This window comes from Alternaria conjuncta, assembly GCF_024043145.1.
Source record: "Alternaria conjuncta strain BMP 0040 chromosome Unknown scaffold_1, whole genome shotgun sequence".
Lineage (NCBI taxonomy): Eukaryota > Fungi > Ascomycota > Dothideomycetes > Pleosporales > Pleosporaceae > Alternaria > Alternaria conjuncta.
Genome location: NW_026250090.1, coordinates 189,556 through 202,990, shown reverse-complemented (window position 1 = coordinate 202,990; position 13,435 = coordinate 189,556). Strand labels below are relative to the sequence as shown.

The 13,435-nt window shown below is 53.8% G+C and overlaps 4 protein-coding genes across 4 annotated transcripts; all 4 read left to right on the top strand.

Moving 5' to 3' along the window:
- Positions 1-578: 578 nt before the first annotated feature.
- Positions 579-2,405, top strand: J4E85_000065 (uncharacterized protein; the record flags this gene model as incomplete). The annotated part of the gene is made up of 1 exon (XM_051464359.1): positions 579-2,405. One exon carries the CDS (start codon positions 579-581, stop codon positions 2,403-2,405), a length of 1,827 nt encoding a protein of 608 aa, XP_051330880.1.
- A 457-nt stretch (positions 2,406-2,862) lies between these two features.
- On the top strand, positions 2,863-3,740 carry J4E85_000064 (uncharacterized protein; the record flags this gene model as incomplete). Its single annotated transcript, XM_051464358.1, has 3 exons — positions 2,863-2,925; positions 3,051-3,146; positions 3,207-3,740. 3 exons carry the CDS (start codon positions 2,863-2,865, stop codon positions 3,738-3,740), a joined length of 693 nt encoding a protein of 230 aa, XP_051330879.1.
- Positions 3,741-4,266: 526 nt separating this feature from the next.
- J4E85_000063 (uncharacterized protein) lies at positions 4,267-6,096 on the top strand (the record flags this gene model as incomplete). Its single annotated transcript, XM_051464357.1, has 1 exon — positions 4,267-6,096. One exon carries the CDS (start codon positions 4,267-4,269, stop codon positions 6,094-6,096), a length of 1,830 nt encoding a protein of 609 aa, XP_051330878.1.
- A 2,269-nt stretch (positions 6,097-8,365) lies between these two features.
- On the top strand, positions 8,366-8,953 carry J4E85_000062 (uncharacterized protein; the record flags this gene model as incomplete). Its single annotated transcript, XM_051464356.1, has 2 exons — positions 8,366-8,387; positions 8,439-8,953. 2 exons carry the CDS (start codon positions 8,366-8,368, stop codon positions 8,951-8,953), a joined length of 537 nt encoding a protein of 178 aa, XP_051330877.1.
- Positions 8,954-13,435: the final 4,482 nt, after the last annotated feature.

Below are 13,435 nucleotides of genomic sequence, written 5' to 3'. Positions count from 1 at the left end.
GCTGTCTAACCGCCAGGGCACGCGCACCATGTTATCCGTCGCGGTTCTCCTCAGCAACCGCAAAATTAGAGTCTAGTACAAGATGACCACTACCCGTCGTTGACCGGACACTCGACGTGCTACCCAGCTAGCTCAAACTTGACGGCTGCATGGGTCGTGTTCTGAGGTGCCAAATTACGTGGCCCGACCCCTCATCTCCGCAACATGGCAGTGTCGTCTCGAGAATGTGGGACCGAGCATGTGTTCGACAGCAGACTGCGCGTGTGGTGACCTGTACGTCTGAGTATACCATGGAGCAATGAGCGAGCGGCAGTAGATACAAGACAGAGCAGACGTCGCCCTCAACAGACGGACATTGGTTCACCGTCTCCACACAGGGCCTCCGTCACGAGACTAGCCGCGCAAGCAGTCCCTTGGACATGCAGCCAGGAGATGGGTTCCTGGATTGGGTTGTTGATGGCCTGAGCACGGCGCGCGTGAGCGACGGCTGCACAAAGACTGCGGCTTCGGCTGTAGGAATCTCTAGATACTCGTTGCCGCTCTGAACTCCGTGGCATGCGCTCTTCAATGTCTTTGGTATGAGTTCTTGCGCCGCTGGCTCAACGCTCTTCAAGTCTTGGTTCTCGTGGTTTAGAGGGTCGCTCCTTCTCCGATTGGTCGGCCTCCCTACAGCGCTTCTAGCCCTTTATCTCGAAGTCTACGGCAGCTCCCCAGCCGCCGCCTCGCTTATTCTTCACCGACTCGCTCGCCGCGCTCGTCTCTCAACCATTCTCTGTACGCTCAAGGAGGGACAGTACGTCAGCAATACCATCTTCTTCGTCGGAGGAGCAGACTCCATGGACAGAGCACAGACACCGACAACCCTGCACGACAAAGGGGCCGAGTCGTCATCCCAGTCGTCAATAATATCCTCCAACGCCCCCGACTCCAACGCTTCTTCTCAGTCTTCACCACCCAAGACCATGCCGTCGCATTCTCGGTCCAAGACGGTCGACGTCATCGGGCAAGGCAAACGCCTGTCCCTGCAGTTCCCCATCCAGCCAAGTACGGGCATCAGTTCACCAACCTCCTCGACACGGTCGCGCCCGCAATCATGGATGAATGGGGCAACGTCTGTTCATTCGCCCGAACCCGAGGATTCTACCTCCGAGACGAACATTCTGGCGGTTCTCGCTGCTCAAGAGCGCTATGTCCTCGAACTCAAGGAGGAGCTCACCAAAGCAGAGGCTGATCTGAACACGCTCAAGACGCACTGGACCCATCACGAAGCGAACAAGCGTCGCAATGAGGTGCGCAAGGTCGCCGCGCTGCAGCCTCTCAACACATCGCTCGCCAATGCTCCACCGGGCCAATACGAAGACGATGGTTCGAATTCGTGGATGCAGAAAGAGATGGAGCGCAGGAAGAACCTACTCAGCAGCACCAAAACATCCCAACGGAAGGTCTTCAGCGGCTCGCGACATCTAAGAACTCTATCACTACTCTCTCCCGACCGCCTCCAGTCGCCATCATTCCCCCAGCCACTCGATCTACACGACGACCCCGCTTCCAACTCCCGACCGCAGCTTCCTGCACGGGCTTCCACCTCGTCAGAGATCACGCGACAGGTCGTCAATGCCGGCGAGCACGACCGATACGACATGGGCGGCATGCCCACCATACAACGTGAGCAGCTCATTCGGGCTGGCACTCAGATGGCGCAGGATTTCAAGAAGGGGCTATTCACATTCATGGAGGATATCCGACAAGCTACGGTGGGCGATGAGGCCGTCAACACGGCGGACGGCAATACTGGAATACCAGGTGTCAAGAACCCCTCTAAATCTGGCCGCAAACCGTCCGAGGGTCGCCCCGCCCTTAGTCGGTCCGCCAGCTCGAAGAAGACCACACAACAACTAGGTTCCACTGGCGACGACTTCTGGAAGGAGATGGGCCTGGGCGAGCCCAAGACTACTGTAGTCAACAAGAAGACGCACGCACTCAAGAACACGACGACCCCGCAAAAGCAGATCCGCAAAGTTGCATCCGAAGAAGACTGGGATAACTGGGACACCCCCAACGAGTCACTTCTGGTCGACTTGGAAGACCCCAAGGACAGCTCAGATGAATCGGATGCGCAGACCTCGCCGGTATCCGGCCCAGGCAGCTCTCGAACTAGCACCAGCACCAGATACCACTCGAAGCGTCACGATTCCAAGGCATCGTCGCTCACCTCCATCAACCAAGAGGACCTGACACCACGAGAGTCAAAGCGCAGCTCCATCCCATGGCCTGATATGACCAAGGTGTCACCCAGCAACCTGAAGCGTACCGCATCACATCTAATGAAAGAGTGGGAGAAGCAACTCACCCCGCCCCCGGAATCGAGGAGTGAAGATTACTCGCATGGCGATTTTATGAACTGAACGTTTGAAACGGTAGTTGCATTTAGCGATTTAGCATTATGACGCGACGCCATTAACAGCAATGTCTAATTCAGTGTTGAAGAACTTCTTGAAGAGGTGGTTTGCTGTGTGGAAAAGTTCAAGGTATAGCATGGCGTTGGCGTAATTGTACATATTGGAACCTAGCTTCGGGTAGACATGTACCGTCGTAGAAGCATAATGAGAATCCGAATACCTCAAAACGACGCGACCAAATCGCTTGCTGTTAACATGTGTGAAGACATCCGTGACGCTGGAGTGGCGGTGCCAAGACCCACCTGCCCGGCATCTCCCGTCCTCCGCTCTGAACTCCGCAAAAGTTCCCGGCGGCGGCGCATCGGATCGCCTTTGCAACAGTATCACTTGTACCTCACGCTTGCTTTGTGCCGCAATCGTAATCAGCTCCAAGAAGATGGCTTTTCCAGGAGGCGTGGGCTCCATGCCAGCCGCCATGAATCCCAATGCAGGCATGTCCGAGCAGGAGCAGCAAATGGTGAAAGCAGTATGTGCGACCCTGTCTCCTCTATGCAGTTGCGGTAGAACAGGATAGCATGTCGCGAGGGCGTAGCTAGCCATACAAGGCTGTCAGATAATGTGTTTGGGGAACCATGGCTAACGTGCGAATAGATGCAAATGGGTATGGAGTCTTGCATCGGCAAGACAGTAATGGCAGGCGTAATGGGTGGCGGTCTGGGTGCTATGTTTGGGCTCTTCATGGCTTCCGTATGTGGCCAAACAACTCATAGTTTCGAAAGAAAGAGAAGGCACGACTGACATGCACAGATGCGATACGATACCCCGATGTCACAGCCCCTCCCCGTCAACACGCCGGCTACAAAACCTACAACCGCAGCCACCGGCGCAACGGCAACGGCAGGCGTCAAGCCTTCGACGATAGCAACCGGTAGCGTCAACTCCGCATCCGCAGCCACTCTCACCCCAGCACCCTCGGCCTCTGCGACTGCTACCCTTCCAAACCCCACCGCTACCGGTACCGTACCGCTTACCGACCTTCCCCTACGCCAGCAACTACGGGCCGGCCTGCGCGACATGTACCGATCCTCAATTTCTAGCGGACGCAACTTCGCCAAAGTTGGTGCTATTTTCTCAGGCACCGAGTGCGCAATCGAGGGGCTCCGAGCCAAGAACGATCTGTACAACGGAGTGGCGGGGGGCTGCTTGACTGGGGGTATATTGGCAAGAAATGCTGGGCCGCAAGCCGTGGCCGTAGGATGCGCAGGCTTCGCAGTTTTCAGTGCGGCCATCGATGCGTATATGCGTATGCCAGAGGACGAGAGAAGCAAACCTATCGCGTAATGTCTGTGAGGCGACCATCACGACTATGAGTCGAACCTGGGGTGGAAGTCATGTCGTTGATGTATGTGTACGATATACCACAAGCGATGTTGGGGTAGACTCGCGACTTAGCATTGGGCGGCGTTTGGAGGATTCACTCTATCGAGACTCTCGACTTTACCGACGAGACTAAAAACAATATCAAGGGCTATGGAATACAATCTTGGCCGTCTCTCAGTGTTACAAAAAAAGTTCGACTCAATATATGTTGAACCAGCGTCGACTCATCTACTTCCAGCCCGAGGCTCCCATTACTGCCACCAGCGCGATCCGGCCAATCAAAATTCGTGAGGGTCTCACACCAAAAAAGTCGGGCCCCACCGCCACCATCGCGAAATCTTCTACCACACCAGAGGCACGCCCTAGTCATATTGACGATCCAAACCTCGTAAACTTCCGAACTTAATATCAGGATCTCAACTTTCCACGTACAACAAACTGAAACTTCCTGTTTACCGGACTGCGACTACTGCCGGTCTACCGCGCAATGGCAACACCCACTGCGACCCAGCAAAAGCCCATTCACTCGCTCATTTTGGATACGGGCCCATTGATCAAGAACACAGTATCGATCTCTACTATCATCAACGCCGCGGAAGAACTATGGACTACTCCTGCTATTCTCTCCGAAATCCGCGATGAAGCCACACGGTCACGTGTACAGACAACATTGATCCCATTTCTGAAGATACGGAATCCTCAGCCGGCAAGCTACGATGCAGTCATTGCGTTTAGCAAGAAGACAGGTGATCATGCGGTACTCAGTAGGCAGGATTTGGGTATCCTAGCCCTGGCTTACGAAGTGCACTGTGAGAGGAACGGTGGCGACTGGGGCCTGAGAGAAATACCCAAAGGAGAAATAAAGAGGAGGCCTGGAGAGATTGAGCAGTCGAACGAGGAGAAGTCGCAGAGTGGGGGCCTTTCCACCTCAGCAAAGAAGCGCAAGAACAGGCGGAAGGCAGCCAACAAGACTATTGAAGATACCGCTGAAGATGCGACGGAAGGCGTACAGATCGTTTCCGGATCTGTCGAACCAGAGGACATTGATGAAGGCTGGGAGCAGCCTACAGGCAAGCGGGCGGCGAAGGCCAAAGCGCCCAAATCTACTAAGTTCAACTTCAAGCCCGCAGCGGAGTTAGACAGCAGCCTGGAACAAGCCAATGAATCGGAGGAGCAGACCGCCCAAGCCGAAACAGACGAAGCAGAAGGTGGAATAGCTGTCACTCAGGAGCAGGTCGAGGAGCAAGTACATGAGCAGGTTGTTGCACAGGTTCAGGATCAGGTTCACGAGCAGGTGCATGACCAGATTCACGAGCAACTTGAGAAACAGGGCAGAGGAGAGCTCGAGTCTCAAGCTGTAGAGCAGGCGGAGGAAAAGATCGAAGAGCAGGTTCAAGTGCAAGTTCAAGAACAGCTTCAAGAACAGGCTGGTGAGGAGGGGCCAATCGACCAATCGGCGGCGGTCGAGGTGCCCACCACTAACATCCACATCGAGCAGAAGGCAGAGCTCTCACTCGCGCCTGAGACCTCCAGCCAGCAGGATCTACAAACCCAACAAGTCAGCTCTGACGAATCAAAACTGGCGCAGGAACTGGAGGACCTCTCGGTATCCCATCACGCCACTCAACAACCTACGCCCCCTACGACTGACGATTCAGCTGCGGAGTCTGACTCTGATGGCGACTGGATTACTCCACAGAACCTTACAGAACACCAAGCTAAGGACGGAGCTATCCAACCGCAAATTCACACAACAGCCAATCGCCAGCTGGACGTAGCAACCATGACGATCGATTTTGCGATGCAAAACGTATTGCTCCAGATGAATCTCCAACTTCTCTCCACAAATATGCAACGCATCAAGAACGTCAACACCAAGGTTCTCCGGTGCCACGCCTGTTTCAACATCGTCAAGCAAATGGACAAGCAATTCTGCCCCCGCTGTGGTCAAGCAACCCTACAAAGGGTTTCCTGCTCTACAAACGCCGCTGGAGAGTTCAAGATCCACTTAGCCAAGAACTACCAGTACAACAAGCGTGGCGATAAATACAGCATCCCCAAGCCCATTGCCGGTACTGCAAACACAAAGTGGAGTCATGGTCAGGGAGGAGGCAAAGGCGGCTGGGGTCGAGACCTCATCCTTGCTGAAGACCAGAAGGAATACACTAAGCGCGCTGAAGAGGACAAGAGGACCAGGACGAGGGACCTCATGGATGACAACTATCTGCCGGGCATTCTGACAGGCGATCGGGGCAGAGCCGGTGGCAGAGTCAAGGTAGGCGCAGGCAAGAACGTCAATGCGAAGAAGAGGACGTAGGATGCTGTTGTGGCTGCCACTGAGCCAAAGCAGTTGGGGGCATGCAGACTTTTGGTCAGGCGGACTCGGATGATCTGATGTGGTGGTGAAAGCCATCGGGTCACCCGGCTTACTGGGTTTTGGGCGTAAAGGTTCATGGCGAATGGTGTTGAGCCATGCTTGGTTGATCATCGGAAGATATGTCTCAGATAGACGCATGATATCCTAAAAGTTTCCATTTGTCCTCTCTAGATATTTGAGTAGATGGCCCCCTGCCGCCTCGCTCCACCTGTCCCATTCGACTGCACACAATCCAATGTCTGACGACCGTACGGTAACATGATCCTTCAACCCTTCCAATATACCTTCATGCACTACACGTTTGTATTCTGATAGCGCGTGATCGGTATCGTAGTGCACACCGCTTGTATATCGCCGTGCTGTGATTATGTGCCATAACTGCATTGTCCAGTAGTCTTACTTCCCAAAGCGCCACTACGCCTGTGACTGGGTGGCATAGTAGACCCGGGAAGCCGATTGTGGCTCGGCACGCTCGGTTATCTTATCGGACATGCGGCCTCATGTAAGGGTCAACGAGCTGCATCCAAACGAGCTGTATGCCGATAACACTTCAAGATACTCGGCACATTTTGCTGCATTGATACGGACGCAGTAGTGCATGCACAGGTCCTTAGATCGGCAGTATGGCTTGGCGTATCTCTTATCCCGTGCTTCGAGTCGCAGGGTAGTTCTTTAGATTCTACGTAATTTACCTGTACTCAGCATTCAGCCCCTGCGCTGCGGATGTGAAGCCATGGGTCCGTGTCTTGGAAGGCCTAAAGATATGACTCAGCAGGCACTCATCGGGGCGACGCCACTATAGTCTGACAGGACATGGTGCATACCGCGATGCTATACGATGCCATCAATTGTATCCTGAGAGCTGCCTGAGAGTGGCTCAGTCGCAGGAAAGTGACGCAAAACCTATCAGCTCGTGATGTAATCGACAAGCCAATGCGCAACGATTTTGAGCGAAAGGACTGGCAGTCAGCAAGTGTATTTCAGTGGTGGCTGAGATGTAGTTCCAGACTTAACCTCAAGCTGATGACCCTGCGCGGGTTCAGACGATCGGTGGCCGTCTCATCTGCCCCAGTGGTATATCGTGATTCGGAGCTGGACGCTCGCGTGTCTCACAACTGCGGAAACGTGGCGTACAGTGACAGCCGAGTCCGTGTAACAACGCATTACCCTTACATAGCTCCTTACATAGCACACATGTGGACTGTGCCCAAACGCCTCGCTTACGTCAATTCAATCCAGCTTGAGATGTTGCGATTGGTTCTGGGGGCTCTTCGGGGGTGGATCACGTTTACCGGAGGTGCAGTGAAAGAGCGCTTTATGTGAATGGTAGGGCGCCTCGAGACCCCAGGCGACGGGGAAGTGACTACCGAGGGGCCAGCATGTGAACGGCGTGGTATGAGAGTATACAAAGACCTCTGTTCCGTTACCATATTACTGAGGCCGCGATTGTCTTGAACAATATACTTGGTTTTTGTCTTTTATTGAGTCGTTATGGCGATTCTTAGTATTCTTAGCGCTTGGACGTCGCTTCCTAGATCGTACTTTAGACGCGTAAGTCTTGTTCAATCGTTTGTTGTTTCCTTCTTCAGCATCATCACACTTACCCACTCCAGCGATCGAGATCGAGATCTTCTTACATGCCCGAGTTCACCGACAGCTCCAAACAGCTCGCCTCCTCCGCGGTTAAGGAAGCTCCGACCAAGCCCGGAGACCATCGCACCAGGATTATTGCTCGTCTTCGCGATCAAGAAATTCATGTTCCGGATGTGCATTACATATACACGGACTGGGCAGCTAAAGTGCACCCGGATGTTCTGGTGCTGAGACAGCATCTAGAGGGATATTTCCAAACGTTCATCAGTACCGAGAGCCAAAGGAAGAAGCAACGCCGGGTAGACAACGGACTCTGCGCGGGATACTTTTGGACACATGTGGAACCAGAGAAGTTTGTTATTCTAGGAGAGCTTGTGGCCTGGGTAACTTGGCCCAATTCCTTATCGCGATTGTCGACTAACGTAAACTGTAGTTCTTTTTCTGGGATGACGAGATCGATTGCGGTACTCTGACAGATGATCGTGACAAGACCGAAGCTTATTGTGATGACACAATTAATTTCATCCGACATTGCTTGCAGCCAGAACTCTCTGGCGAAGTTCCGGCACCGGGACGGTTGCATAACTGCGGTCCATGGGTCAACATAGGAAGAGCAATGCAGAAGGGCCAGTCGAGAGGTACGTCTATCCAAAGTTTGCTAGGCAGATATTAGCTAACAAGCGTTGCAGAAGCACGTGATCGGTTTGCTGAAACCATCTACGACTTTATCCGCGGCGTCAAGACATCTCAGGCTACATGGGCGCAAGGGATGTCTACTCTCGAGGAATATACAGCGCGCCGTTTGAGAACTGTTGGTACAAACCCGTGCATTGCTGTCATGCAATGGGCCTACAACCTCACTCTTCCACCGTCGATCTGGAAACACGAAGCTGTAGTAGCCATAACGCGCGAAGTAGCCATCTCCGACTTCCTCTGGAACGACATTGTGAGCTTGCGGAAGGAAATAGACGACGGCGATATCGATTCTGCCATCCCGGTGATGGTATGGAACGAGGGATGTAGTGCGCAGGTTGCCGTTGATCGATGTGTGAAGATGGTGGAGGAGAGCTGGGCGAGGCTGTTGGAGGCAGAGACCCGACTTGTGAAGGCGCATGCTCAAGAGTCTGAGCAAACCAGGCGCGATATCGAGACGTTGGTTGGCGGGTGTAAGGACGTATTGGTTGGACATATGGTTTACTCGTGAGACTTTCAGGCAAACTGCATCGAGGACCACGCTGACTTCAAGCCAGACTCAAGATTCCGCGCAACATGGCCGCAGCAAAGATGAACGAGAAGGATTGCAGTTTCTGCATTATCCTATAGAGCCGAAGGCTTGAGAGGCGTCGTCTGCTGTGAATAGAGTGCATGATAGACCCGGGGGGCAAATAGCAGTTTCCGCCTATCGTATACACGCCCCTGTTTGGTTTGAAGATGAATGGCTCGCGACTTGGTATCAAGGCTAGAACGGAGTCTCCTCAGTACACATCCGGAGCAATACAACATTTTCTCTGGACGTGATAATTGCCGTCATTGTGAGCTCTCCTGTGTAGGGTCAGCTTTGCAAAAGCAACGCGAAACTCCCCTTTTACCAGAGCTAGGACCACGTTCATCGGTCGAAGAGGCTGGGTGGCGTACTCGCCGCCATTCTCAACCGCGATAGCGAGTTGCTAGGACATTGCCCTGAACTGCCAATGTCCGGAGCACAGTCTGCCGTCGTGCGGGCCACTTTCAGGCAGACAATTGACGTGGTGCGGGTGGGTCGTGATTGGTCGGGCGGCGATGTGTCCGAATCGCCAGGAGGAAAGACCGCGTCTTTGCCTTAGCTTCCGCAGCCGGTACCAGACTTCATCCCAGCGTCAGACCTCATGTCCAGCCCTGAATTCAGCCTCCTACACCTATTGCTCATCCGCCGTCATACTTGACGCTCCTGTCCATGGCTGTTCCTGCAGCCAGGCGCCGTGCCTTCCCCGACCGACGCGCTACTTGCATTCCTACGCGTCCTAGCGGCTGGGTCCATACCGATGCCTGCAGGGCCTCTCCATTCGTACACGCTTCTCTCCCACACTGCCGTACCGACGCGCCTACTCGAGCTCTTGAGTCTTTGACGGCATGGGCAAACATCGCAATACTGGTGGAGAGTTGCTATAACTCAGGCGACATGAAAGAAGCCTGATCCGAATGTGACGGGAGCCAGCATACGGCGTAGAAGCATCTAGGTCATGTATACCTCGGACCAAAGCCCGGGTACCGCCAGGTCCCGACGGTTGCTTTCCACCATCGCATGCCGCAGAACCGGATAAGGTGTCCAAACCCTCACCTCATGGTCGGGGCCATTATGGAGACCAATCTCGGCTCGGCTGAGCTATCATTCGACTTCCTCGAGTCCATCTCGTACCGCCGGTGATCTCTTGGCAGGCCGCTCCATAGGTTCGCGATCGCGGCGCCAATGGCCCGTCTCGTCAGTTTGGCCCGCCATAGACCAGATCTTACTCCTGCAAAAGGCGTCTGGGAGCGGCGTTCTGGTCCTAGCCAATGGATGCTTGCTTTCTGGGCTCTCGATGACCAATTCATCGCGGCTCGAGCCACTCGGGATACTGCTACCGACTAAGTCAGTCGTTGTCTGGCCATTAGTGCATCTCGGATCAGACATGACCTTACCTGTGCCGCATGTGTCATAGACTACCACCAAACAGCTCCTGTCCATGTGCTCTATGCCAATATCGAGACAAGCACATCCTGATGTGAGCGCATATCCTTTGTTGAGGCCTGTATAGTGTCAGGATTCCCATCGAATTGCCTCTCCACCAGGACATCAAAGCCGCGCACGCTGTGATACGCCCCTCTTTCGGCCACGCCGCCTTGACTGCTACTTTGCGGTATCCGCTCTGAAGCCCGAGGCTTCGGTGCGGGGTCATATTGTCAGTTTGCCTTATCTGACCGGCTTCCGGATTTGACAGTAGCCGCCGGGCGCGGCAGTGGGGTTCGATTCGATAGAGAGCGCTCCGTTCCGTGCGGTTCATACAAGCAGTAAGTCTGTTGATTGGGAGTTGAGCCGTCAAAGTGCGCATGACTTCTATCGTGGCAAGTTCATCCCGTGTGCCTGGGCCGCCATGTCAACCGGTGAGTGCTTGTTCGTAATTCCCGCCAGTTTGCGTTGCTGTCGGGCGAACACACGAGACGACAAGGGTCGTCGTCCGGTGAAGAAAGTTCCACGATCATGCAGGTTGCAGGAACCATCTGCTTCGATCAGCAGATTGTTGCCGCCAACTAGGTAAGGGGTACTTATCCATTGCACATTAGCGGCAGTTTCTTTAAAAAGCTCACCAATGAAGAGCATCAGGCATACTTGAAAGTGAGGAAAGAAGGCGAACAGGCAAAAAAAGGTCCTCCGGTCGTCTTGGGGCCGCACGCCTAGTCTGTCAGCCGGTTCCTTTCTACTTAAGGCACACTCGCCCTTCATACATCGGGAGCCGCTCTGTTCTACTTACTCGAGACGTGTTTTGAACCAACTTCTAGATGTCGCTCCAAATAGCCGCCGAACGGGCACAAAGAGTCGGAGACGCTTGCCGGTCGATCAATACAATACGCGCCCACTGAGGAACGTTGGTCCACAATGTCCGTACGCCGGCTTTATAACCCCTCTTTCTCGCAGAGCCGCACCTCTCGGATCTTTGTCCCAAGATACATGCACATCTTATCGCGGCAATGGTTTGACCACACGGGAAAAAAGCATGCATAGTTGACGATGCAACATTATTCAGCCCTACTCATACTTGATCTACGAAGCGATGTTCCACTCACTCACAAGCAGGACACAACGATTCTGGTGGCAATCATAGTGCATGTGGCCGCAACACCTTCGCGAATACAACACATGCTTCATGTTGCAGTCGTGGGATCAACATAAACCAGGCCTTGGCCACGCCTCTCGGCTAGACTGTTCGACAGATGGCTCTTCCACTGTTTCGCAACAAGTGCCGTGCAACGGACGGCACACGCAAGGCGCTTCGCTAGGAGGGATCCACCCTTGATCTCTCTTGGGTTGGCGCTGTGCCACTCCATCTTGTTGGCTCGCCGGTTCAGACCGGCTGTTATGCTGCAGGCGATGGGACACGTTGGGCGCGATCCACGGCCGGTTGGCACCGATGCTTTTTGCTGAGATGCAGCCGAAGGCCAACCGTTACCGAAACACTACTGCTATCATGATGCTGTCATGGCAATATTCCATTCTCACAGAGCATAGTCTTCGAAGGACAGGAAACACGATACAAGACATGCAGCTGTTGCTTGTCTATACCGTCCCCCCGGCAAACCCGACGCAGCTATACAACGACACACATCAGCGACCAGGGAATGAAAATGTCCACAGCGGGGTAGGGGAAACTGGGCTGATTACCTGTAGCCCACGCATACGTCTGCTGCAGCCGATGCAGGATTTTGCGCCATGCCCCTTTCAGGGCATCTCTAGCTTATCAGAGGGCTGCTCCGAAATCTTGGCCGTCAATCAGACATTCCGTCCCGCACTGCTGTCATGTAGGAGCTTGTCGCCTGACCTCTTGACTGGGATGCTGTTACTTTCAAGTCACTAAACGCAGAGCCGCATGGCGATGAGAAGGATAAAGACGTGTCAAGTGAGGGGCTGTAATGGTCTGGAGCAGGGCGAGAGCACCAAATCACAAGCAGGAGTATTACAACATTCCACAAGGGTTCGTTGCGCAGAGGCGCAATATCAAGATACGTCATGGTCAGTGCTGTATCCACTGCCGAGCTTGATGACCTTGCAGTCTGACCAAACCCTAGCCATCCTACTTCTTTCGTATCGAGGAAGTACGCGAAAACCCAAACGCCGCCATCACAGTCAGCAACGCTGGACGCCACGAGACACCCTCGGTAGTTCCTGGAGCCAATGTCCGAGTGAATGGTGGCGTGTCGGAAAAATGGTGGTGTTGTGACGGCTACAACATCCGAGAGTACTCGTTCCAGTTCCCTCCAGGCACAGCATACTATCAAACCTACTCAGTCTTCTATACTGGCGGTTTAGGTTTTACGGTGTTGCGAGGAGATGCAACGAACCCACCGAACGATGTGGATTGGCACTCTCTTAAGTTCGACCACTATCCGGACTTCTCCTCATATCTGTGCAACGCCTCCTCAAATAGGACAGTATCCTGCCGGCGGGGGGACCAAACTTGGTTAGGAATGTTGCTACCGGACATTTACTGGCACTGCGCGGCAATGACGCCGTATCAACAGTATGCCGGTCTCAAGGGAGAGCTTGCCATCTTTCTCGCCCTCATCGCATTCACTATGTCCCCAGAACAGATGGCACAGGTACTTCCTACGATGCTAATAAACGGAGAGTGGCAGACGTATAGTATGACACATGGCCGTAAGTCAAACTACACTGTTTGTGATGTTGACTAACGCCATAATTAGGTCAAGAGCGTAGAGGCGTGATCGTGACCGTCTATACCTGTCCTCCAACCACACGGGAGGATATGCAGACCTACGAAAACTCCAAGTACTACAAGTAGAGATGAACGCTCCGTCGTCATGTCGTTGATGTGCCGAAGTTGCAGGCAGTCCAAGCATTACGCTAGCCTAGTCCTACAGTCTTATCGGCACTCGACTCTCATCCGTCCTGCACCACCTCTCACTACGCCATACAACACGCTCTTGCTCAGCT